Raw genomic sequence first — 27,962 nt, 5'->3', positions numbered from 1 at the left:
TTTCATGGGTGGGGTACTTTGACAGTCACGCAGACTGAGTTTCCATCAGGGCACTGCTGTAACAATCATAAATTTAGACACATTTCTCAATAAATCAGTTAAATATTAAAAACCTAAAGTTAGACTGCTTCAGTTCTGTGATTGGCTGGCCTAAATCTTCCAAAAAAGTGTACTGAATGTATAGAGGAACAACTGATTTATTGAGCTATTCTCACAATTTCAAAACAAAGAATTACTGTCCAGCTATCTAGTAAGATTGTTTAATGAAATATAAGTTGAATGTAAACAGTCTTAAAATATATGTGAGTTCAGACTTTCGGATTAACTAGCATATCATAAACTATGCTTTCTCATTTGAAGTACTGATCTCAAGAGCTCTTATAGGTACGTTGGTCCTTCCAGCAAGCAAGGCTTTGATCTTCCATTTCCACCTGCCTCAGAGCTGCTTCTTCAGCTCTATGCCCAGACCTATGATGACCTTTCAGAGCTTCCATAAAATAGTGAATTTAGCTTCAGATACTCGCAGTAAGAAGGAACTTTTTTGATAACCAGCAGAATGGCTATATGAAGATTGCACACAGTCGTGTTAGTGTTGAGATTGAAATCCAGATGTCCTGATTCCTGCTCCCATTCTAGAATGGAACTGGGATTTCTTTTTGCTCCACTGTTGATGTCTTGTTTAGAAAATTCTCCTAAATTCTTGTGCACTTGGTGTATTGTTCTCAAAAAAGGTATCTGAGAATATTATTGACTATATTTCTAACTGCCTCAACATCATTTATTTTTAATTAATTATTCCCTATGAGAAGTTACAAAATACGTATTAAAATACATAGCTATTTATAGAGAAGAACTAATTCAGCATCACCGTACCTTCTGTTTAGTTTCTGTGATGCTTTTAGATCTGTGTTGCATGTGCATTTCTACATGCAAAGTATTTGGCATGCTTAACCTTATGGGAATAAGTATTTGTGTTAGAGCCGCACTGCTGACTGTGATCGCAGCTCTACAGGTCTGCTATTAACGCAGGAAGTACTAGCTACGTACATGAACATCTCGAAAAGTGGTCATGCAAAGTCCAAGCCTTATTACCTGTACCTCCTTAAAAACTGAGCATTGATAAGAGATTATATTAGTGTTTAGACCTAGTTATTGCTATCATATGGAGAGGAAAAAGAGAAAATTCAAAACCATTCCAAAAAGGTTTTCTGAACATGATGTGGACTGTGTTACTATGATAGAATCATAGAATCGGTAAGGTTGGAAGCGACCTCTGGAGATCACCTAGACCAACCTCCCTGCTCAGCAGGGTCACCTAGAGCATGGTAGACAGGGTTGCATCCAGGCGGGCCTTGAAGATCTCCAGGGAAGGAGACTCCACCACCTCTCTGGGCAACCTGKKCCAGKGCTCCGTCACTCTCACAGKGAAGAAATTCCCCCTCACGGTCAGGCAGAACTTCCTGTGCTTCAATTTCTGCCCATTGCCTCTTGTCCTGTCACACAGGACAACTGAAAAGAGTTTGTCCTATCTTTATCTTCACAAACAAGATGCACTCAGTGGAGAGTTGTAAGTGACACAATTGCGTAAAGGTGCAATCTGGTGTCCTGAAGACGCAAGTGTGATACCCCATGGCACTGTGCTGCCTCTTGTTGTTTGATAACACTGCACTGCATATGAAGAGCTTTTACATCGCAGACAGTTCTCCTTCTTCTGTTTGAAGCTGCCTGCTCCTCGCAGTCAGGGCCCTGATTCTGCTATAGAGGAAGTTTGTTCAGCTCCCTGCCAGGCAGGAACATGCAGGAATTCTCAGCACATCTCAGCAGGGTGGGCTGTCCGAGGATGTTACTTGATTTGAGCTCAGCCAACTTTGTTTTCCTTTTTTTCAGAATCACCCAGCACTGCTGCAGTTTGCAATACAAGCTGAAAGTGAACATCTAGTCATCAATCTGGAGCGAAATGAGTAAGTATATTTGTTGCATATTCACTTTATACTTGAGGTTCTTAGAGAGGGGTTAAACTTTCAAAATCAATAGTTTAAAAGTATCCCGTGCCAAATTTGCTACCTGACACTTACAGAATAGGCCCCTAACAAGCATGTTTTGTTCCAGCTTGAACTGCTTATTGAACAAGAATCCTTCTACACATCTGTATTTACATGATAATGAAAGCAGAAATATTGCCTCCCAGTGTTTTCTTGACATCTTTATTTTTATTTGGTTTGATTTTGTACTTCTTTCCTGCAGTAATCCATTTTATTTACAGTAACGTGGAAAATCCTACAGGCTTTGGAAAGTTTTTTGCAGGACTCACCTCTCCCTGGCATCCCCTACTGCCCTAGGTTGCCTCCACACAGCAGCAGTCAGTGTCCACTCAGGGAGTCTGAGTGAAGTACTTGGGCTTAACCCTGCTGGACTTTTAAATGGGAGTTGCATCTGTTGGCAAGGAGTTGATGATGGGATGTTTACACTATTAATGAGATCACAGAATCAGTAAGGTTGGAAGGGACCTCTGGAGATCATCTAGTCCAACCTCCCTGCTCAGCAGGGTCACCTAGAGCATGGTAGACAGGGTTGCATCCAGGCGGGCCTTGAAGATCTCCAGAGAAGGAGACTCCACAACCTCTCTGGGCAACCTGGTCCAGGGCTCTGTCAGTCTCACAGGGAAGAAATTTCCCCTCACGGTCAGGCAGAACTTCCTGTGATGCAGCTTTTGCCTGTTGCCTCTTGTCCTTTCACATGGGACAAATCAATTATCAAAACAGAGCTTGAGCCCTTATTTCTAGACTATAAATATTTTATCTTCTTCCATGTGCTCTGACATCTTTCTTGACAACTCCCATCCCTGTCTGGAAGCTTTCAGAGACAGGATGCCAGAGAAAGCCTCCTCCTATGTGCAGCGGGGGAGATAACTTGGGCAGACAGTCCACCTACAGGCATCTGAGATGTGGACCTGTTAGGGGCCACCTTCCCAGCTCACTGTCCTCATAAAGCAGAGGCAGGTATCTAGGTCTCTTGTGATTTGGTTATTTTCACCAAATCAGAAGCTTGCTAGGCTAGGTATATGATACTTGACATAGCAGTAGCTGTGCCCCAGCCCACCTTTCCTCATGTCATGGTATTTACCACCTGCCAAATCCTCTGTGATTTTCCTTGAGCAGAGTTCACTACTTTTTGAGTAGTAAAAAATTTCTGTTTTAACTTGTTATATCATTTGTAGAAATACTGGGTTGTATTGAAGAGTTTCCTCTCCTTTCCACATCCTTCAGATGCAGAGAGCAAATCTGAGTTTAATAACATGGGACCAGTATCTTTGTCAGAAATTCACCTGTAAGCCCTGAAGTTCAGAGGGACACCTTCTGAAGTGCTTGTCAGCTAAATACAGTGCAGACAAAAGGGGTACAGAACCAGACAGAAATGAAAACCTTTGCAAGGGATCTCCTTGGAAGTGTGTGACAAGGCCCATATCAGAAACAAAATCTTTGAAGTTTTAGTTTATGATCTCGGTTGTTTCACTACTTTTGCCTATGAGCGTCTCAAGAGTATGCTTTGGGGATGCAGATCAGGACAGCTACATGCTGCTTGTCAGAAGAAAATTAAAGATCATTCACATTCCATGGAAAAAATTTCCATAAAATGTTCGCAAGGAGCAATGTGGTTCTGTAGGCTTCCCTGCTGGTGAAATAAAAGAAGCAGAGGTGTTTTCTGTTGTAATAGAGACACCAAAGACATAAACAGTGCGGCTCTGTGTATCAAGTTAAGAAGAGAGAATGTATATTTGAAAGCAAGCATCCAAAGGAGAAACATTCACGCTGGCTTGAGCTGGTGACAGAGAACTTCAGTGGAACGCAATGGGGCACCTCTTTACTGCTCTGCAGTAAAATAACAAAGAATGCATTTTATTACCAACCATTTGGATGAACTCTAACATTACCCAGCTGCGACACGGAATCTAGTTCACTTTGTCATCCAATGTTAGGCCCAAATCGTGACCCTTCTTGATGTTATTTTCAGTGATTCTTCTTCATTTCCTGTCCTTGAAACAAAATGCGGATGCCACATGCATAGGTTGCTCTGTTTCAGTCATTCATCTCAAATAGAGGAGGGTTTCATTCATATAGTAGACATGGATTTAACTTTATATTCCCTTAATCTTTGTCAAAGGGTGTGCCTTCCTTCAGGAATGTGGAGTATGCTGCAATTGAGGAAACTATTTGCATTCCATGTCAGAGATTAAAAGAACATAAAACTGCTAATACAGACACTGCTGAACATATTAAACATTCTTGTACCTGCAATAAACTGTTGGATATATATAATTCTAAGATGTAATTTCGATCTTTTTTCAAAAGATAAGTAGTATATGAAAGGATTGTAAATTAACTCTTATGAGAACCTGGACCTGTTTGACTAATAAGATTTTGAGTTGTTGAGCTGTGCTTCTTAAGAAATATAATATTTACTAATGATTATTTTCTGGTTTAATTATCTCTCTAATGGGGTTTCTGCAAGAAGATTTTTGTTCTGGAACAAATATGTATAATGCTAAGGACATGAGACGTCTATCTTTGCAGGAGTTTCTAGGTATTATTGTGAAATGCTAAACGCGGCACTGTCTGTGTGAGGAGTTTGTAACATTCAAGGCAGTTAAGAGATCCCAAACTGAATAAAAAGTTGGTGATAATTTCATCGGATTGTTTTTCCTTTTCTCCAGTTAGCATTACTGACTGCAATTTTTGAAGGAAATAATGGGCTGAGTCTTAGGAATCAATGCAGCGTTGCTTCGGTTTGTGTGGGTATGGATCTGCCTTGTCCATCCCCGCCTTTTCCGTACTAATGCAATGGACAAGTCTGCACCACTAGTCTGTATCCGCAGGGGGTACTGTCCCAAGGCCTCTGTCCGTAGAAACAGCCAGTGGAGTTTCTCCTGTCTGTAATGACGGCGTTAGGCATTGTGTCACTGCGCACGGAGAGGCAGCAGTGTGGCGTGCCGTGGCGTGGTTGGCAGCAGAGGTTGCAAAACATCCTGGGCATTTGGATGCAGCATGGACATGCTGCTGCTTTCAGGGGCTTCTGGAGACCTAGGCAATGAAAAAGAGTATCCAGAGAGAGAGAAAGCGAGAGAGCACATTTGTGGGGAGCCGAGGCTGGGGAATAATGGCTAGTTATGTAGGGCCGGATGGCGCCCATGGTAGATTATGGACTGCAGAGATGTGGCAGATCCACAGAGGATATCTACTGATAGAGAGATCTATCTATCTACTGATCTGCTCTATGGACCTGGCTCCTCCAGCCTGCCCCATCTTCCTGGCAGCATGGCATTCCACAAACCGCTCAGCGAAGGGCTCACCATGGTCTTGACTGATTTTTCATCTCACAGAATTGAAAGTCTCTGATTGAATGCTTGCCTATCATCTCTGTCGTAATGAAAGGAATTACGTGATTCGGGGGGAAGCGGTGGCTGAACACCTTGAATCATTTCCCTAAAAATTCAGCCCTACTCTTCTAGTTATAGTTTATTCTCTATTCTACCATGTTCTTGCTTGCTTTGGGATATTTTTGTTCTTCCATTGGTAAAATACCAAGTTTGCTAGTGCTTCACATAGTTATTGATGCTAAATTGGTGAATCCAAAAATTTGAAACAAAACAAAAAAGACCCTCCCAAGCCTCCTTGAAGGTCTGAATGTGGGAGTAACCATTTAACTAGCATGCTTGAGGTAGAAGTAGCTGTGCTAAAACCACTTTTTTTCTTGAATAAGTGACAATAGATAAGAAGCTCTGATATGCTTGTCCTGTTATTTAACTGTATTTTCACATAAAGCATTTTGTTCTTTGGAGAATAGTGGTAATGGAGGTGGAGCAGACCCCAAAATTAAATGACTTCTGCATTGGATCATGCAAAAAAAATATAAGGGTATAATTTTCCACACTTAGTAGAAACAGCTGCTTTGATTAGCCTGGACATTAAGACCCATTTACTGAAAACCTTAGAGATTTTCGAAAACTGGAGTTAGATTTCAAAACATGATTCAGATGCATTAGGCAACCCCAAAAGGGGACTGATGTGTTAAGCCATCTGTTATCTATGGAAATATTTCATGTCAATTTGGTGTTTTCTGATTTTTAGAATCAGTAAGATGTGTTCATATTTTTAGGATAACATGCTATAGTTAGTTCTGGAAGGTTTATTGGTACCTAACTTCACATCTTAAAGTTTAAAGTCTTCTCTATGGTTTCCAAGACTTAAGTTATTTGTGGACATGTTCATTAAATATTTCAGTGATCAGTTTTCAGGCATTGCACATTCACAATTGTAAAAAATGAATTATTTGCAGTGAATTCAGTTTATCAGTCTCAGAAAATCTACTAGCAAGCTCCTTTTGCAAGCACATTTCTTAGTATGATTTAGTTCCTGTAAATGACTGCTCTCTTGAGAACCTTAAGTTCTATTGTACCTTAAATGTTTTAGGAACACTTGTCATTTGGAGAGATTTTCCAGAATCAGCAAATCATTTATCAGCTGCAAAATAAACCACCCTTCAGAGCAGCTGATCCTATTATTCTGCATTGGATTAATAATTCTGATGCAGTTTCTATTGTGCAAGGGACAGTAATGTATGCACGTGTAAATTCCTTTAAAGCTGACTGCAGCATGTGGGTCTGGAAGAAAGTAGGTTTAATACAGTGTAAATGAAACAGAACCCCCATAAGATTAAATCTGAGCTTAAGAGTAGAACGGTATGTGACTACTGGCTGTTTTTCTGCAAATGGTAACATTTTACACTCTGTCAGAAAGAGGTCTGTATATAGCAAAGCACTTAGGTATTCTTTTAACTTTAAACATGTGAGTAATCCAGGTAAAGTCAGTGGAATTACTTATTTTTGAAGTTAATTTCATGCTTAAATGATTTGTTGACAAAGGTCATGATTATGAATGACAAAGAAATATAACTGCGAACAGATGTTAGAGATCTTTTTCAGTTCTCAATTCTATGTCCCAGTGCATAGCTGATAAAGATAAAAACTTGAGATAAATAGAGGGCATCTGAGGGACATTAAGGAGGTAGGATGGCTTTGTCCTAAGGACACTGTCACTGGCAGCAGTTTTGAGCTCAGGTTTGTCTTGCACAGTTTCCTTCTGATGGGAATAATCCACTCAGCTTTAGAGAGAGAAGCAGCAAGGGTGTCATTTGTACATTTATGATTGACAGGCTGTTGACAATGTCTCAGGAAACATGTGAATGGAAAAACAAAGCCTGATTATTTAAGAGAAGTAGAGTTCACTATTCATTTTTCCGTAACTTTGTATTCTTTTTGGTCATGTTTATAACACAACATTTAACAAAACATAATAAAAAAGGAATATATGGGGTTAGATTCTGTTCCTTCAGTAAAATATTTTCTATTCTACTTTATCAAGAGAGAAAACCCATCCCAGGCCATAGTATAAGTCACCATCCTATCCTTTAAACCCCATAGGATCCCAGAGACCTCTGGAAGTTTAGATCTCTGCCTGCTCCCTTTTCACTGCTGCCACTTCTACATGGAGACACAGCACGAGGGATTTATTGGGCTGTTGGTGGCTCAACATCAGAGGCTACCTTGAAAGCTTGACTCCAGAGCAGATGAAGAAACACTTTAGCAGTTTCCTCCATCTGAAAAGCAGGCAGTAGGGAGGTCTTGTCTCCTTTCTGACCTACCCATGCATGCTGTTCTCTCTCTTCCCCCCTTCAGGCAAGTAGAAATAGAAATCAGCACAAGGACTCATCAAAGGAGCAGGGATGTAGAGGTTGATACTACTCCAAAGAGAACATGTACATGCTAGGCAGGGCCATTGTGCGCAGCTGTCAGGTATAGGAGACCTCTTACCAAGATATTTTGCACAGAGGGTGCCATTCCTGTAAATATGTGGGAGCTTTGGTGACTTGGCCCTCTGAAACCCAAAGCACTTCTATGTACTTACGAATTCTGGGGAGTGACACAGCTTTCACTCAAGTCAGTGGACAAACTGACCTAGGAACTAGCTCTGTCAGTAAGACTTTAACTTTGCACATCTTCATTCAGAGTGCTAATGATGTGACCTGTCTCTAAAGAGGATGTAGTGTTCAGAACCCTTTGTATTCTCTTTCGGTAGAAGAAAGTGCTCTCTTCTCCTCTGTGTGACCTTTGTGAATAGGAGGGCTGACTGGTTTGCAAGTGACATTCTGGCTGGATTAATTTAGCAGGGAAACAGCCCATTTCCACTGCCAAAGAAAATAGCCGACAAAATTTGTTAATGAATCGACATACTTAAATACAATCAGTGGCTTGAAATACAGATAAAGGAAACAAGTCTAAACAAACAAATACTAAATAGAGAACCAGGACTTCTCAGAATGTACTCGCTGTTATAGTTCTGTGCAGTAACTTAGCCAAAAAACAGTGACCTTTGACTGTTTTATCTGCAAACACTGGAGCCAGCAGCTGTACTGCAAAGTTTCTATGCAAGCTGACAATTGGGATTTCACTTTAGTTGAAGTAAAAGTTTCACTTTAATGGAAGTAAGAGTTTTTCCCTTCTGTACTGGCAACAGCCATTTAGTACACACCACACTGAACTAGGAAGATTCAGCTGCTGCAACTACTGGAAAAGTGTATTCACACAGTAATGGTCTTAATCCTTGACTCTAATCATGCACTTATTTGTGATAGTTCTGTGGTATAGGAATTACATATTTGGCATGGATATTCAATATTCAGATGCCAAGATGCGGGTTTTATATGCTCTTATGCTTTTGCTAAAAGTATTTTTTTTTTTTTGTAAACTAAGCCTCATTTCAAAATTATGGGTTGGATAAATATTTTTTTCCCCAATTCCTGATAAAAACAGGAGTATCGATCTTTTATTCCAAAATCTGAAAGTACCTTTTTGTTTGGAAAGCATCTGATGACTGCAAATTCAACCCTTCACCAACTTCGGTAAAGTTCATAAATATTTTGCAAATGTAGGTGATAAGCAGCTTTATCTATCAGTAGGTTCAAAACTGTTAAGTTTGACTAAATTGCTATTTGCTATAGTATTCATTATAGTAGCTTTTCCTCTTTAAATATTTTGGGGTTTGGCTGAAATTAAGTGCATGCTTGCACTTAATCTAAATATTATCCTTTAGGGAAGTTTGAATAAAATCTTTTGACAAGTTTTTTGAATTTTACAGGAATCAAAATTATATCCCTTCTCACAGTTTTAAGACTTTCCAATATCTATAATCCAGCAGTGGCTAGATTTTACAAAATGATACTTTTCCATCCATCTGGATTTTCATAAGAAAAGTTGCCACACAATCCTTCATAGACTAGTCTCCAGACAGCTATAGACAGCCTGGGGGTGAATATTTAAGTGCAATGTGATATGCAGGCTCCATAGTAGTGATGAAGGCAATTGAGTGTTAGTACAGTTTGATATTAGCAATGCAATTCAGTGTTGTATGACTGGGGCTACCTGTTTGGTTCAAGTTGCATTTGCCATATTGTTTTGGAGTTGTGTGTTGGAGTGAAAGTTTTCAGTGCCATCAAGAGAGAAACTACTGCTTCCTTGATCTTTTTTTCCCTCTCTGTATATAAATATGTTGAAATAAAGGAACAATGAGAGAAGATATTTGTATGCTGATACAACATGCTGGAGATGGAGAGGACAGAAAGACTGGAATTTCTATTTCTCTTGCAGCTGAGTATCATAATCTCTAACATGTCCAAGCTTCTTCTCTCCCCGTGTCCCAGAAAACAGCTGGGCAATGGGGCTGTGCTAAGCCACACGGAGAGGAGAGAGGCCTGGGTCCTGCTCATGGTCCGATTCCCAGGAGTGCCGTGCAGTACGTGGGGTCTAGAGAACCTGTGCTGCTTCTGTCCTTACCCTGCGGCCTTGGCTTGCATGAAAGACTGGCAGAATGATCCCCTTTCTCAGCTGGAAAAACTGAGGTATGGAGCAGTTAAGCCTTTCTGAATTTATGGCAGAATTACAAAACTTGTTCATATAGCAGGCAAAAAAAAAAAAAAAAAAAAAAAGTCTGATGGGTAGTGCAGGTACTGTTTCCTCTGCTAGTATGTTTTCTTGAGAATGCCAGTTTCCAGTGCTGCATCAGTTGACAGCTTTGAACCACTGCAAGACAAGGTTTTGCTTGTTCAGTGTCTGTCAGAGCAACTCTAGAGCTGTACCTTTGGATTAAATATATAAAAATATTATAGAGGAAAATATATTTACTGATGTAATATATTTAATAAAGAAATGTCTGCTGTAGATTTTGTTCCCTAGTTATACTGCAATAGTAGAATATTATATTTTCAGAACTATATTTTAATCTCACTTTGCACTGCGGAACGGCAGGTTCTCACCGTTTCATTTTAATATTGCTTAGCAGAGAGGTCAGGGAGGAGAACTGACTGTAAGAAGACAACAGAAATGTAGACTCCCTCTCTCCAGTGGACTGTCTGGAATCAGCGTTGATCATGATGATAATAAAAACAGGCAAAATGTAATCATATGTGACTGCAAAATAAATAATTAGGAAAAAGATGAGACAGAAAAGCATCTTTCTGTAAACCTGGTAATCTCCCACTGATTGTCATATGCCAGCATGCGTGGTACAAAAGCGTGTTATGGACGAATGGCCTCTCGGCCAACACCAAATCGTTTTTAAGGCTGGCAGGCAAAGCATTAGTATATCCAGCTGGAGCCAGGCACTGCTTGCAGAGCTCTTGGGTGTTCCTTGCTTGTTGCTGTGTATCACTTGCTCAGGCAGGTTTCAGACTGTTTTTGTTGGTTGGGGCTTTTTTTGTTTGTTTATTTCCAGCTAGAGTGAGCAATGTTTCAATCGCAACAGAAGTAAAGCATTGAATTTTACTTTGCAGCATCACATGGACCTTAATTGCCCATGATGTTTGGTCTTTTCACAACGCGTGTAAAAAGACCAGGCCAAAACCAAGAGGCTTCTCCTGCTTTTCAAAACCATTGGTAGATATTGCTTTCTGACTTCAGGGAGGACTGTAAATGAGTGTTCAATTCAAAATTGAGGTCGAACCTGCTTTTAATGAATTTTTTGTTAGATATTTTCATTTTGATGCTCAGTCCCAGGGGTCCTATCTTTGAATAGGAGCACATATATTACATAGTCCAACATCTCTAGAATTTCTCTTCTTTCTGCATTTAGTGTCATTTCCCTTGTGTACATTCAGTTCCTAGGGTCTTTAACTTCTCCAGAAGGCTTTGCAGAGAAAACTGAATAGTGTTGCAAATTTTATAGGGAAGGATGCCAGCTATTTAATTTGCTTTAGCTTTCACTGTTCAAATTCTCTGTTATTTTATGTTACATGTGGAAATGAAGGGATCAAAAGGAACAATTCAGTTCTGTTCCTAGTCCCTCTCTCAGACACGGGGCTCTGGCGAGTCTGCTGAGCACGGCACGTGCCTCCCACAGTGCGAGTGTTCCCGCGAGAACAGCCTGGCTTCCCCGCTTTCAGCGACGCTGCAGTAAACCATCACTGTCCGCGCTGCAGACCTCTTCAGAGGCTGCACGGGGTAATTTCGAGAAGCATTGAAAGTTGATCTCCCTGTCAAGGTGTGTCTGACTGCAGGGGTCCCTGCGCTGCCAATCATATAGTGATTTCTTTGGGTTATGCAGCTCAAAGAGGAGCAACTAAATACACTTGTCCCTCCAAGTAACATTCTTCACATGATTCTTCATCATGTGCATTGAGTAATGGAGTCAAATTCTATGGTACAGATTTGTGTTTACAGATGCTTAAAGTTATGCAAAACATAATTCATTCTTCAGTGTATGCAAGAGCATCCGCTCAGTCCTTTCCCCTGGCCCCAAAAGAGCACAAGTTGCACATCTGTGAGAAGGGAGTGAACTTTACTGCTTCCCCAAAGTGCATATATTTCAATGTGATATACTGCCTATGTGTCAGATTGCTGTTGTTATGCAGCACCTGTTTGGGTTTCAGTCCATTCAGGTGATCATGCTGTCTGTGAGGCCACTTCAGTATTTTTAGCTGGTTGAGGGATATAACAGAAAGAGGTTAACAGCGGGAGAAGACTAGGTGTGTCCTGGCAGAAATGTCAATACGAACAGAAAAAAATTGCAACGCTAAATGAAATTTAAGTGTTTGAGGTCATTTTTAGTCTTTTGTGCCTTCATATCTTTTAAAAATCTTTGTTGGGAATTGAGCTCAGGACCCTCCTCATAAGCTTTGATCCAGTCTGGCCTTTCTTTTTGTTTCCTTTCCTCTTTTTCTGTCCCCCCTCCACTTTCCTGTCCTCCCTCCCCCGTTTTTCTGTCTCTCCCCACTCTCCCCACTTTTTTCCATTTTTTTTTCTTCTTCTCAAAACCTCTCTGAGAGGGGTTTCCAGGCGTGTATGAGTTTCCACAGACAAAGCAAGGCAGTGTTCAGCTCTTGAAGCTTTTCTGTTCTGCGCTGGGTGCAGCAAGGAGGTACCGTGCATGGACCCCTCTGTAAAAGCAGCTGGTTCCTCATGTCTCACAAAACACAGGGAAAGAGGAGGGCCCTGGGAAGGAAGAAATTGAACGCCTTAAATCAGCAGAAGACGGGTATGATTTGTGGATGTGTCTTTGAGCGTGATCTGATCCAACAGCACCGATGTAACGGTTTCTGTTACGTTTTTTGAGCGAGGAGTTTGTGACTCAGGCAGCAGGCATGTCTGCATAGCTGCTTGCTAGAACAGCTGTGTCTCTGCATCTGCTTATGGAAGGTTTTCNAAAAAAAAAAAAAAAAAAAAGAAGGAAAAAAAAGAGAGGAAGAAAGAAAAAGCCAGACGCAAGGTACTTGAGGACAAGAATCTTTTGTGTAGGGCTGGATGCAGGGACGAATTAGATACTTTCCTGGACGCTAAACTTGAGACTGCTTCCAGAAAATGTCAGTTCCTGTCCAAGTGACAGAGCAGTTTCTCAGGGCTGCAGAGGATGGCAGAACGCAATACCCCAGAAATACCCGCCTGCGAACCGCAGCGGGGTGGGAGCACGCAGCCCGGAGGCGGACGCGCTGCTTCCCGTGCTGGGAGCCCTGCGCCAAGTTCGTTCACCTCCCCACCTTGATCTGCCCAGCTGCAAAATAAGGTTTACTTTATTTATTTAATTTCCTTCTAGGGCAGCCTTTAGGATTAATTTGTTCACATTTTGAAGATGAAAAGCAGCACATGAGTGCTAAGTATTGCAATATCAGCCAAGATGGATGATTCAAAAAGCAGAGTCTATATGAAGAATCTGAGTGTGGAGGAAATACATATAGGGAAACATAAGCTTGGCAGGAGGACGCGCTTTTTCTCCCCTTTGATGTCTGGCCTCAGTAATCCAGACAGATTTCTTCAAAAAATTGGTCCAATTTATTTCTGTGCTTTTATCTTACTACCTGCTACTTGTTCATTTGAAGTAACTATAAAAAATTTGAGTACCTAGCTGTATGGAAAAGTATGCTTTTTGCATGAATAAGGTAATTTGAGTACACTTTAATGCTCCTCCTGAATAGGACTGTTCTCAGCAATTTATGCTTTTTGAGTCCTCTTGGGATTAGAGCAGAGCTTGCCTGTTCCTTGATCTGACCCACATATTTGCACTTTCTCAGTGCTGTTTAGTCCAGCAAAAGCACACTGTCCTCTTCCTATCTGACGCTCTTTTTTCCCTTGGGGTGCAAAGAGTTATGGTCAGTTACGGTTCTAATTATGGTTCAGTTTTGATGTAGTATCTGTCACGTTACGTATTTTATCTGACTAGTATTTTGGAATCCATGTGTTTCATTTACGTTTGTGTATAAAATGATCGTCTCTTACTAAAGCTTCTCTGTATAAAGAAGAAAGAAGGAAGCGTATGTCTCCAACTCTCATCAAAATAAGAGAAATCTTGTCTTCAGAAAGGTTTTATGTGACGTTTATGAATATGTTAAAGGAAGCTTCTTAGAGAAACTTAATCAGAAGCACATAACTGCAGCTCACTGACTTCAGGAGAATGGTTGTGGATTTACATGAGAGAAGAATTTAATAGATATGAATGTTATTTTTATTCTGAGTACTGGCAAATGAATGACGTATTTCTGAAGAAGAATTAGGAAGTGGAGGTGGAGATATTTTGGCATCCTAGCCTTTACCACATCTCTGAAAATCATAGAAAAAATAGTTTTCTTTACATTATGTACAGCCCCTCCTGTATCCTTTAGAATTTTTGTCTGCTTCCCTCTGAGACCTGTATTGATATAGTCAAGTATCCTGCACAGACAGCTTCTCCCTTTTCTTCTCAACATCAGACCTAGCTTACATTATGTCCTGTCCATCTCTTTCCCTTTCAAGAGTTAGGTAATGCAAACTCTACATTTTCCTCTGCCCCCCAAGCATAATTTGTTCTTGTTATAATTTAATACTAAGGCAGTAAATGCCTTATCAGTTTTGAAACAGCGGTCTGGATAATTCTAAGCAGATGTCTCTCTATCTTTAATCGCATCAGTTATTTCTTGGTCAGTCTTGATTAGCTGATTCTTACATAATGAAAAAGTATAGTTAATGGCCACTTATATGTGGGTTGAACATGCTGAAAAGAACAGCTTAGAGCCCCTTGAGAACAAGAGGCTGATGAGCCAGTAAAATCAAGCTAAATGGAATGAGTCTTCATTATGAGTCATTAGAAAAGATGACGCTTTGGCTAACAGAAGAAGTATCTTTGATGAAGACCAGTTGTAAAAGCACAACTTAATGCTTAATAAATGTATTGGGGTGACTCATAAATTCAACGTACACATTTGTTTCTTTGCAGTACGTGTCAAGTCCGGTGCAACACCATTTCCTGTATTAGATGTGTCCCCTGGCTGGATACAGGCTTTAAAAAAGACACTCTTAAAATCACTGGATGAAAGATTACTGCAAGATAACTTGGCAGAGGCTTCAAAATGAAAATAAGAGTGTTCAGACCCAGTGCATTTGGCTGGAAAATGGGCAAATCTCCCATTAGCCTAACAGGCTAGTGCCTGTAAGGTGTATCATAATTTGATTAAATTTGAAACTAATCTAGTTGGATATTGGACTGGATTAGTGGAAGCTGCAACAGTTTAACTAGTTCCACAGACCCATTGGATAACTTACATAGTTTTAGTTGGACAAATAAAAATTTAATTTATGAAACAGCAGGGATTTTAACTGCTAAAAAGAAATGAAAAATAGAATGTATCTTTTATCCCTACATAAATTACAAAACCAAAAGAAAGTAATAGTGTTGGGGTAGCATAAAAGCTGTCGTTGATTGTAACATAGACTCTTCTGAAACAAAGGTGAGGAGAGAAGGTGATAGGATTTGGGGGCAGCATTGTTTAAGAAGTAGGTGGCTATTAGTGTCTTATGGAAATAATCAAAAGCAAGTAGCTGCTATTTTCACTTCTTCTGTTTGAATAGTAGTACAATCTTTGTTCATAAAGGAGTTGCATCATCATTAAATAATTTTATTTAGTGAATGGAAATTAAGGCAAACGTCTTTCTAAATGTTTGTAAAAATAATGCTCAGGTAGAACAAGCACTTCAATTTCTTCAGACTCACAGGTGTAGTGATTGGGTATAATTTTTTTAAAAAGTTCATGTTAAGAAATTTTCATCTGTTTTCTGCTCTTTGATCTTTCTAAAGAATAAATGCTGTTAATTTCAGGGGGAAAAAAACAGACAAATCTGGTTTTTTATACAATTACATTATACAAATTATACATTATACAAATTTGGAGCAATCTCCCCTAAATTGCAAGCAACCGTTCCTTCAGAGAAGAGAGATCCAGAAATGCCTGAATGTAAAAATGGGCTTACATTTAGCAATCTTTGCCCAAGCAGTTTTGCAGGAAACAAAAATTTTCTCTTCTCTTGGCAATTCCTGGAAGCCAAATGCTCACCATGCCCCAGGCAGCATCAGAGGGACTGCTTTATCTTTGGTTTTCCAGCGGGTGAATCGATTTGTTTCATTTCCACACCTCATAATAATTTAATTCAGCTCAATGGTGCGGTCCCAAAGACACTCTGTCCTGCTTGCTGTAAAGACTGATGCTGTTGTGGATCCCAATACCTGCGATAAGAGGAAGAGAGGCACTTGGAGCTTCCTCGATTTGCTGATAGGGCTCAGGCGGCCCCGCAGCCCGGGGCCTTCTCCCTTCCGCGCCGCCGGCCGCGCGCTGCCGCCGGGCACGGCTGCCCCCGACCGCGAGCTCAACGTGCGCGTGTTGGGGTCCAGTAATGAGTCACTGGGAGCAAAAGGGCCAGCAACAAGTATATATGTTTAATAAGCAGTGAATTCTTGTAGGAGGAAAGGGCAGGGTAGAGAATGAATTTTTTAACAGATTAATATGAATGTCTTCTGTAAACCTCCAAAGTCCCTGGTGTGCTGAGCCAGGTTTTGTTTATGTTCATGGAAACATGAAATCTTTTCCAGTCCCTGTGCAAATAACACAGAATTGGACTTCATTACACTGGTTAATTTAACAAGTCCTAGGAGGCTTTTTGTTATGCAGTAATAGAGGAGGAGCCACCAAACCCAGAACTGCTGCACCAGCACAATCTCTTTGAATGATACAATATCGGCCTCGCTCCGTGTAAGCTCTCCCTGAAGAGTTAGGCTGAGGTGCCCAGGTTCACGCCAAGGGTCTTGGGCACGAACGTGGTGGGACGCTTGGGCAGCCTGGTGTCGCAGAGCAGCCAGGTGGCCGGGCCATGGTTTGGGTTTGCTTTTGTGGCTGCGCAAAGGCAAAGGGCACAGGAAGTGCAAAGCTGCTGAGCAAGCATGCAGGGAGCTGCTGGTGCCACTGGCCAGGCTCCTCATCCTCACTGGGGAGCTGTGAGGAGGATGGCAGTGGTGCAGAGGGTGCCAAGTGGTTTGGGGGGCTTCTCCATGATTCGTTCTCCAGGTGGTGCCTCAGTTTGTCAAGCTGTGGATGAGCTTTCCCTGGAGCAGAAGTGGAAGCCGTGGTGATTGCTCTCAACGAGCCAGGGCTGGGGTGAGACCCAGGTTCCTCTGGGGCTGCTTGCACTGATGAGCACCATGTGAGAGCCTCTTGGCAAGCTCAGGCTGTAGCTCAGGGTTCCTGTGCAGTGTACTCACTCCAGGGTTTGCCAACAGATAAACGGTGAGAAGCACTCACTTCTGGTGAAGCTGGGAGCTTTAATGAAGGTTTTAAAGATCTTTATAACAGAAGGCATTAAATATCTTAATTCTAAAGCAGGGAGTGTGTTTATCTCATATAACTGGTGAATGATCATGTAGTGCTGAGAAAAGAAGCATATTTCTGCTATGCCCATTAAATAGAACTAATGTAAATATTGCATAAATATTTTAATAGCTTTTTACTCTATTTCTTTAGAAAATGTTTAAAGAGCCACCTAATGCGTGGCAGGGATACTTCATATTCAAACTCTTGTTAATGCTCTTTTAATGGCTTTATTAAAATTTGTTTAATTGAATATTGATACATACAGCAGTCTTTTAAACACCCTATTTTATGGATGTTGGTAAGTAGAACAATGTAAGGGTGTTGATTAATTGCATGTTTGCTTAATTCTGTTTGAACTATTTTGACATAGAAGATAAAATGTAGGTACAGGAGGTCTCTTTTTTGATCAACCTTTGGTATTTTATATGCATAATTTGTACAACTTAAATTAAGTACATTTTGATTCCCAGTATGCCCTGTTAGCACATTTGTGATCACACTCATAGAGCTAGGGAGTCTGAATATTCTCCTCTGTGAAATGCTCTGTCTTTTATCTCTTCTGTTATGAATAACTGAATAATTTACTTGTTGGTACAGCTTCAGAAGTGAATCCCATTCTGCGCAGCATATATGTTACTGGAAAAAAGTAAGTATTATGGTGATAGTAGCTTTCTTCTTGGAAACTATCCTTACAATATTAGAAGTGTGCAGGTAGGTGGATGTCTTCTCTGTATTACTTGACTTAAATAGCCGACTGCTTTTGCTGTACTCTCACAAGAATTGCTGGCTTTGCCGTACGTATTTAATCATGACGTGGTTACTTTACTCATCTCAGTTTCTTCTTTGCTTCTTCATACACACCTTTTACAAACTTTAAGCAGGGTGAAAATCACTTCAAGAGCAGAAGGACCATGGAAGATTATGCAGAGTACTGAAACCACCTCTCTGGGGTTTTTGCAGTGCAGTTTTTGCATAGGCCTTTTGTGCTGAGATGGATTTTGTAAATTTTTCTAATGACCACTAAGCTTTTGTCTTGACAGTTAGAGGTCAGCAGTTTTGTTAAGCTGGTTTTGCCATGTTTGGTATTCTTTCGCACACTTAGCTGAAACCATAATATCCCTGCAGGCTTGAATAGTCCTGTTGGGTAGCTTTTGAATTGTTTGCCAGTGTTTCAGAGTTAAAACAGACCATGTTATGTCCTTACCTATTTTCACTTCAACAGGAAAATATTCTTATCTTTGGTAGTAGAACTGAAAGAGGAATATCTCTCTTTTGCTGGATTTCCCATAATCCTTAAAAAAAATACATACATTTTTTGCACAGGTAGGCTGTAAGCTTTAAGTAGAGCATTCCACCTGCAGCACTGAAAGTTTTCGAGAGCCCCAGATTCTGAGATGTGAACTAAACTCTACTGATTTTGCCTTGCAGAAGGCATATTTCCTTGAAAGTCAGGGCAGATATGTCTGTGAAAACTGAGCACATGGCAACTGAAATCTCCAAGAACTGCAGATTCCACATTTTTTCAACATTTTAGATGAATGTATTCTTCTTAGATATCACAGAGCTTTAGTGATTGTGATCTACAACTTGAACTCTTTTTTACCTTAAAAATGAAACAGAACTGAAATGTTAGCCAGATATAAGTTCCTCCTCCTCCCTCTATCTAAAGGGATCATCTAAAAAGACTGTTACTGCTTATGACAGTTGCCTTGTACTGTGCTCTGACACTGCTGCGGGTTTGCAAAAAATGTTGTAGCGGCACTTGTTCATTATTAGAAATGCTGAAGGAGGAATGTGAGAAAGGACTTCTCTGTAGGCTACACACAACAGGAGCAGGAGTTCTTAAGCAAACATGTATGATGGAAATGTGGGGCACAGGCAGTCTGTGCTGTGGCTATGATTTCATATCTCCACTGCAATGAAGTCACCGCCACTGGGGCTGAGGCTCTTTACAGATAGTCACTAACCGGGAATGCTGTCTGGCTCGCATGTAAATATTGTATTAATGGTGCAGTGCCATAGGTTGTCTTTATGGAATTGATTGATGGATTTGATTGATGGTGGTTAGACTTATGGAAAAACTGCTTCAATTATGAGAGAGACATTCTAAAATTTAGTTTTCAATTACTGAAACTTTCAGGTATTTCCACTTTCACTTTTGGGAACGTAAAGTGCCTGGGGAATAACTGAACAGAAATGAATCTCCATTTGGATATAAGTCAGTAATTCCCTTTAGACATGGGCTGCATCAGGATCCAATTAACTCTTCTAGAGCTCCTCATTGTTAGCAGAAGTTTATTTGTCAAAAATTAGGCAAATGTGAATAGCAGACACGAAGCAGAAATTCACTGAAAAAGATTGTCATGTTCTTTAAGAGTTTCACTTCAAGGAGTCAGGCAAAGGTAGAGAAACAACTTGGTGGAGTAGTGATGAAAGAGCCTGAGGTAGGTTAGCAAATGGTTGTGGAAGAAGGCTACAGAGGAGTAGGGTTTTTGCCATCACCGATGACACAGGGAAAAGGGGAGAAATGGAGACCCATTTGGCAAAGATTTAGCACTGAAAAGTAAACAGGTTTGTAGGAAAAAATCTTGATAGATGATTGACTTACAAAAGAGTATGTGCAAGATTGCTGAAGGTGTGATTAATAGTACGCAACATCTAAGAGGCAGTGTTGATATTATGAGGGTATTGACAAGTTTGTTAATGCTACATGTCATAGTATTAACTCAGCTTTCACACAGTCGTGAAATGATTTTATGAGGTGGTTGGACAGCCTCCCCAGGAAGGCATGAGAGGACTCGTTTTATAGAGCATAGAATATATTCTGTATCGTACTCAATCCTGGAAGCTGCTTCTAGCCGTTCAGCCACAGGTAGTGGAAAATGGTACCCATGCTAAGTCCTGGCCAGCTGGGCAAAGGAGGATTAAGGAGTATAAAAGATAGGATAATATCTCAGCCTAAGCAAAAGAAGGTCATGAGATATGTGATTGGCAGTAGAACTATTGATAGGACTAAGTTATGCAAAATACTTTAACATCTAAAGTTGTACTTCTAGTATGATATAGAGTGCTCAGCAGGCACTGAAAAGGACTACTGTCTATTCCCTTAGGAAATTATGTCAGAGATGAGGTACAAGGAAACCAATATAATGTGATAAATCCCAATTAGAAATTGTACAGGAGGAATAGATTAGGTCAAGGGGACACATGACTCATTTAAGGTCATCTTAATCTGTAAAGCTGTAGTAATGTCAGCCATGTTCAACTTTGTGTTCTACATATCATTATTTTCAGTTGCCTAAATAAAAAGATGTCTTTAAAGAAGAGATAGAGAGGAAGAGCACGGATAATGGCAGGAAGGAGCAGGATGATAACAGGATAGATTCTTTTGCTTTACAAAACCTGTGTTTCAGAGAAAACTGCTGGAAAATATGCTGTAACAGAAAAGCAGAACAAAACCTAGTAACTCCCTAGGAGACTTTGAAATATTCTGAATTCTATTACAGTGTGTGATTTTTGATTGTCCTTGGGATTTTGAACAAACAATTTTATTGATACCAGAATTGACTGGTGGATTTTGATTGTTGAAGCTTGTATGGAAAAGGAAGCAATTATCTTTCCTATGTGGAAAATGCCTGACCCCTAGAAAGGATGCAGATGTCGGATTTGCTCAAAGGGAGCACAGTTTCTTCTCTCTATGTGCGTTAGCAAATGAACAAAGACTTGGAGATGGTTTTGAGTTGAGGTTCAGTCAAGGAAGTATTAGGAGCCTTCAGGCTTAGAAAGACGTTTACAGTGAGACAAGTTCAAGCACTAATGTAGCCAAATTTTGAGCTTACTGTGTGTCAGCTGTACGTGTTTTCATCTGAGGAAAATGGGAACTCCAGTCTGACACACTTAGAGAAGAGCTAATGTACTGTTTAGATAGTTTAGCAGAAATCAATTCTAATTTATTTCTCTGCATTACTAATGGCATCACATGAAATGTTGCAAAAGATATGGAGATGGGAATTAAAAAAAAAAAAAGTTAAATTGAAAAGGCCTAGCATTTTTTGTATCTTATCATTTATGACAATCTTAATTTTGTCTGAATTTGATTGATTTTTTTCAATTGCCCAAGTTTAGCAAGAATATGTCATTGCTAGGACACAGCTGCTTCATGTGATACATTTATCATCAATGTAAAATACAAATTTTGATAATTGATTCACATATTTGCACTCACAAAAATATGCTGAGCAGTAGTGTCCAAAATGCAGAGGGCCAGTATCACCCGTATTTTTAAGTAAACCTATCAAGAGATGGTTAAGAAATGTCTCCTTTTTGAATCCTCCCATGGATAAATAGGAATGAGGAGCATACTCTATCCTTATTCTCATTTTGTCTGATTCCTTAGTCATGGTTTGTTTATCGTATTCTATATTTTAATATTCTGTAGTGAATTTGGTTTATTTCTATTCTGTTTGTATGTAAGGTATCCTAGTACTATGCATTTCTGCCACTGATTTATTTTCTCCTTTCAAAATGTAATGATTTATTTTTAAGAACAGACTGAAACTCTGTTGTTTATGCATTCCCTTGCAGGGTACCTTTGGAATTTTTCTTTTTGGCATGCTTGTGACATAAGGCAATTCACTGTGTGTATGCTTATATGAGTTCTGAACTATACATATATTAATTTATATAACGTATTATACTATATACTAATCATATGTGGGTGATTTCCAAGGCACACTTTTGCAAAGTTTTTCTGTGAAGATTTGAGGCTGTGGTTTTCAGTGGCTGTAAAGGAGTCGATGCCTGTATCAGTAACAGTGAATTCATTTCTAATTCTCTTATCCCTGGAAGGTCGCAGTAAAATCTATATAACAATGCAGTGTAAGATCTGTAGTATCCTTGTCGTGTTTGAAGTCCACAGAAGCTCTGCAGGGGGCTTGGAGGAAGGATTGTTCTCTGTAGCTGCAGCAAATGAACCCTGTACTGTTAATTGGTTTGAACTATTGCATTAATTTTTGATAATGTAAAACAGTCGGTATTGGATGTTTTGCTCTTTCGCTTATGTTTAGCAAGCAGAATCACCCTTATTTCTTTATTTTTACTTCTGTGATCCAACTGTTTTGACTTTGGTGATCTGTCAGGATTTTATCCTGAAAGACAAGTAGTATGAAAAGGAATTCAGTAACACCCATTTATTAGTTAGGAGATTTCCAAATTACAGGCTTGTTTCGGCTCGAGTAAATTCACACCACAATCTGGCCACATGAGAAATTAGCTTGGATGCATGTTAATGTTACTGTGTGGTTAGCCAGTATTTAAAATGGCAGCAAGTGGAGCAAGAACTAGTCAAATCTTCTGACGCCCTATTTTCTGTCCTCCTGATGCAAAGCAACTTGCTCATCTGTTCTGATTTAGGTTATATAAAGTACTTGGGTGTATGCTATATTCTATGCCTACTGTGGTGTTGAAGCACCTTTAGAAAACATTACCTGTATTCTAGTTGTATTTCATTTGTCTCCTACCGCTGTCTGTTGTTGCTAGTCCTTTTTCTCTTTAGTATCTCAGTGTTGTCTGTTAATCCTCCTGCATTAGATGGTGCAATTCTTAATTTTCTTCTTGGCTAGTACTGCATTTTGTCACCTCCTTTGAGGAAGTGGCAGTTGTGCATCCTGTCACCTTCCCTCCATCCATGCCTTTGTTTCGGAAGCATCTCCTGTACAAGGCAGGCGTTTCTGGAAGAAGACCTCCTGTGGAAAACTACCTTTTCTCCTGAGAAAACCCTTTGAAAGAAAAAGTTTAGTCTTAAGAAGGAAAAGTAGATTTTGCCATTAGTAGGACGAAAATGTGGTAGCTGGGCAAAAACTTCAAATCAACAAATTATTCAAAGTACAGTTTTCAAATTTCAAAGTATTCCTGAGTTTGGACTCAGTACGACAGGCATTTTTATCTAGAAAATAAGAGAGCCATTTTGAGCATGTTAGAATGTTTCCTTTCATGATTTTTATTAGCAAATTTTATTCCAGCACTGCTAAAGCTCATCTTTGGTACTAGCTTTTTGTTGGAACTTAATGTTTCAACATACCAACACATTGCAAGACCAAGGCCATAGTAATGTATAATGAGAATAGTTAGAATATCATTCATCTTTAGAGTTCATGGAAAACTGGAAGAAGTTTGAAATTTATGATAGTAAAAGACAATGAGTATTTTACTAGAGCCATTTAGGACTGTCATTTGCATGAAATTAAAGATCTTCTCTTATAAATTTATGTATGAGGTTCTGACAGTCCGCATCATTTTAGATACAAAGATTTAGAATGTGATACTGGAATAACATTTGGCAGATATATTACTAGATCAAAGTCTGTTGATATTAATATGAAATCTCAGTTTTCTTTATCTTTTACAAGAGACTTTCTTTTTTTCTTTTTCTTTTTTTCTTTTTTCTTTTTTTTTCTTCCCCCCCCCCCNGTAATCAGTAGTTCTGCAGGGTTGTGGCATACCCCATGCAAGGAAGGGTAACTTGCTGTTTTAGCATACTTTGCTTTATATGGTTGAAAGGCTTCTCCAAATGGGCACTTTCCAGGTGCATATTCACCTAAATGAATTTGATATAAGAAAAAAGGGTTCCTCTACCCGGTACCTAAGCTTGATGTGCCAAAAGAACAGATAGATATCTAACAATGTGCAGAGAAGCTCTTGTACTTTGAGGGTGGAGTGACATCTAGGACAATAATACGAAATTCAGATGCCATGAAAGAATGTAAGCAGCAATTCTGCAAGCCAGAAAAAATTAAATGGATGATGTTCTTCCAATAAAAAATGTTTGTGTTATCACCCTTGGCTAGTGTTACTGACTTGGGTTGTTTTTTGAGGTTTTTTTGCGTTAATTATTGAAAATGGTGTTTTTGTGTTCTCCCCAAAAGAACACGATACTGTTACAAAAACAGCTGACATCTGTGCAGCTGCCAACACCTTCTGAACAAATTCCATCTTCTTACTCCTCCTGCGTTTTAATGTATCGTATTATTGCAGCAGAATGACACTGTGTTAGAGTATTAGATAGCATGGTAGTAGCATGCAAATTAAGTAGCAGAAGTTAGGCAAAGCTGAAAAATATGAGCAAAGCAGCCAGCAGAATAGATCCCAGGTTGCTATAAAATCAATGACCCTCCACCAATTTAACTGAGCTATGCTGATTTACACTAACTTGTGATCTCACTGAACATATATTAAAACAAGCATCTTAGAGCAAATAGCTGTAATGACATAGCATTCATTGTTAGGTTAATGATTAATTGATCTGATGTTCATATTTGATTAGTAAATTTATAATCATGTTTGCCAAAGATGTCCATGAGAAGTAGTGTCCTCCTAACTGAGACACCAGGCTATAATTACTTTCTTAAGTGCCTACAGCTACTAATCTGATCACACTGGAAGATCTTGCATCATGACACTGTTAGTAAAGTGTGTTCTAGACATCTAGTTTCACTTTTATAGCAATTAAAAATATAGCAACTCATACAATGTTTACTGAATCTAACTACAACCTTGTGGAGGGATTTCCAAAACATCTGGGTGGATGTAGATAATGAAATGCAACTGCAACTTATCTGTATGCAACAGTACTTAATTTATAGTGAATGTTTGTATTTTTCTTGGACAATAGTAATCTGTATAAAGATTGTTTGGATATAATTTCATTGTTTTTTAAAATTTCTACTGAATTTTTAAAATTTCTATTGAATCTGATATTTTGTAACACAGGCTTTCCTGTGCAATGTGGAGGTAGGTGAGCAAGTATAAATGTCCAGATAATCTGAATTATCTGGGTGTTTTTAGCTAGCAAATCTGTCCCTATTGGAAGGATCTGAGATGGGGCAATTCCTTTGATGTCTCCTACTGTGCTCCTGTGGCACAACAGTTTTATGGTTTTGGGGCTTCTGTTTAGAAGGCTTTTGTTTTATTATAAGATTCTGGGAATTTCTCAGTTTGAGATGAATGGAGCTGGTGGCTTTATACATCCTTCTGAAGTGAACATTTATTACCAGGTTATTCCTTCCAGTCCTGTGTTCCTGTGATTCTTTTGCAAGCTATTATGTCATACATTTTTACCAAGCAACAATGTAATATAGTCATTTCAAAATGGAAATTCTTAAAATTAGTTCAGGGGCCTAGGCTATTGAGTGAACTTTTGTGATCTCTGGTTAGGGGAGTCATAGTTTTTATGGTCAGTAAGTAGTAGTCAGTATCTATTGATTAGAAAATGTTACTATTATGATAGTTTAAAATGAAGTACAAATTTTCTGTACAAAGTGCTTTAAAATGCTTTAATATTAACATTTTGTTCTTTCAACTTGTCTTGAACTTAACATTTAAAACCTCAACTTGTCATGCAAGAAAATGTGTATACAAGGTTTAATTGGTGTTATAGTACGATCAGTGCTAATGTCATTAGCACACAAAAATAAGTCAAAATAAACATTGCATTGTTTTCATGTTTGTGTCTATGCCAGTCTAGTGTTGTGCAGTGACTGTGATTTCTTTAAGGGAAAAATAACTTTGAAGCTAGTGCTAGTTTCTTCCGGTCTGTTTGAGATAAGATAACAATATCATTTTCAAGCAAGTTTATTTGAAGGAAATTCTTGACCTAGTAGATGATCATATTTCACTGTCACAATTGTCATGCCCTTGAGAATTAGCCATGTTTATCCTATTGCTCATGGAATTCAGATGTTCTGCTGCGTTTCTCCTCGCGGCTAGGAAGCTGATGCTTCAGAAACCTGGATCTGGCAGGGGACTGCACGACCTGTAAGGGCAGAGTGGCCATTCATGTCTGACTGCTCTCCAGGGGCCTCCTCAGACATAGCCCACGAGCTGGATAAATAGGCTTGAGCACAGCTGCTCGCTTCTGTCCACCCCCTTCTTGGGGGCCTGGGGGAGCGGAGCGAGGAATAGAGCCTGTGTGCGCGCCATGCAACGCCAGCCCAGCAAATTGGAGACTTGCAGGGAGCGCTAGGCCTTATATGCACCGGTTAATTTTGTAATTAGAGTGGGATCCACAGCGCCTAGCCTTACTGAAAGGACATGTGGATCAGAGCGTCACTGCGTATCAGCGAGGTGATGAATCAGGCCAGAATGGAAAACTTCCACGAAGGCTTTGGAAGGATGGTGCTAATCTCCACAACAATTTTGTTATGGCTTATGGAGATTCAGCAGCTGTGCGTGGTTGCCAGTCTGAAGTAGTTTGGATTCCAGGGTTTTAATTTGTTCCTTTAGCTGAAAAGTTTTGGGTAACTCATTGGTAGCTGAACTCTCAAGCATGCAAAGCAGCATAGCATGAACAAGGCTTGGAAGAAGACCTAGCTGTTCGGCAGCCGGAATCATCAGCTGAGAATCCTTTCATTTGTCTGCAGAGGAAATAGTATCAGATGAATAAGTGAAGCATTCAGGGTGTGGGCTGAAAGGTATGGAGTGTCAAATAACCTGTATTCTAGGCATAGACAAGCTGAGACTGTACATGGAGCTAGGAGAACTCCTTGCTCCGAGCCTGACCACTGTGTGTTTATTACAACTTGATTTGGTCAGGGAGTTAAGAAATGATCCTTTTAGAGACTGACGCTGAATTGTTGACACTCGTGTATGTCCAGCAGTTTTTGTTATAACATGAGACTTGTTACATTGCGCACTGACATAACTTCATATAAAACTACGTGACCGTAATGTTGCTGGGCTTTGAATTTTTTATAAAGATTTTTTATAAAGGAATTGTGCTACAGTGTGAGAGTCTGAAAGATTAGAGCACTTTGAAAGTGGCACAATTTAAAAAAAAATGCTATGCTGTATATCAGTATTCTACTGATATAAGTCGCTGATTAGGACAGTAAAACTGACTTTCTTCCTTTGCTTATGAAGATTCAGAATTATTCCTCTTTCTCCGGGGATCACAAGGAATCAGTGACACACTATAAAGGCCGTGCATGAGATTTTCCAGTCCTGACCTCCTACTTTTCTCATTTAAAATCATTTTCAGTTTTAGCACTGACTTTTCAAGCAGAGTTGGGCCAATATTATGTGCTAATGACACTGCTTTCCAAAAAGCTTCTGCAGTAGTTATGTCCAACCATCCAACCTATGTGTCAAAATATGACTTCAAAAGTATTGAGGAGCCCGTCAGCATTGTAAAACATATTTCCTGGCCCTGGGTGGCTCCGTTTGCATCTCACAGGCTGTGGGCAGGAAGCAGAAACCACACAGAGAACCTATTTCGGAAGAATCAGCTTGCGAGTTTGCCTCTGTGGTCTCCCTCTTGGGTTCTGGTGGAGCAAAAGCTGAATGCGGAGTCTGGAGGAACCAGGCAGGAGCACGCAGAGGGGCTGGTCTGCTGCCATCGCCCCTAGAGGCTATAGCAGATAAACCGCTACTCGGCCAGCTGGCACAGATTACTTTGACTTCCAGGCCATTACTACTTCTAATGGTACATGGATACTGCAGGACTAGGCTGGCCACTCTCCTCCCCTCCTCTTTTTCTCTTTTCTGGGATATTAAGGAGCCACCATGGCTATGTTTTCCTCGGTCTGGAAGAAAGGAGGTGCATCGCAAAACATAGGGTAGGAGAAATACAGAAGCAAGGAAAAGATTTTCTTTAGGGTTGAATGCATGACCTTAAACTAGGAGCTTTACTTGGGTCAGGTTTTTCCTCAAGTATCTAGAGGAAATGCTGAATAAGCATATCAGCCTGAAGGGATGGA

The 27,962-nt window shown here is 39.9% G+C and overlaps 1 protein-coding gene across 1 annotated transcript in view; it reads left to right on the top strand.

The window, feature by feature from the left end:
* Positions 1-27,962, top strand: part of ADAM12 (ADAM metallopeptidase domain 12) — a 189,253-nt gene that overhangs the window by 45,520 nt on the left and 115,771 nt on the right. Inside the window, exon 3 of the mRNA XM_085299114.1 lies at positions 1,888-1,961. Within this exon, the coding sequence (XP_085155240.1) occupies positions 1,888-1,961 (74 nt within the window). The remainder of the gene's footprint in view (positions 1-1,887; positions 1,962-27,962) is intronic.

The sequence above is a fragment of the Rhea americana genome, unplaced genomic scaffold (genome assembly GCF_003343005.1).
Source record: "Rhea americana isolate MKP2758 unplaced genomic scaffold, rheAme1 scaffold_145, whole genome shotgun sequence".
NCBI classification, from domain to species: domain Eukaryota; kingdom Metazoa; phylum Chordata; class Aves; order Rheiformes; family Rheidae; genus Rhea; species Rhea americana.
Note: the sequence above shows the minus strand (reverse complement) of the source record. Positions and strands in the feature narration are given on the sequence as shown.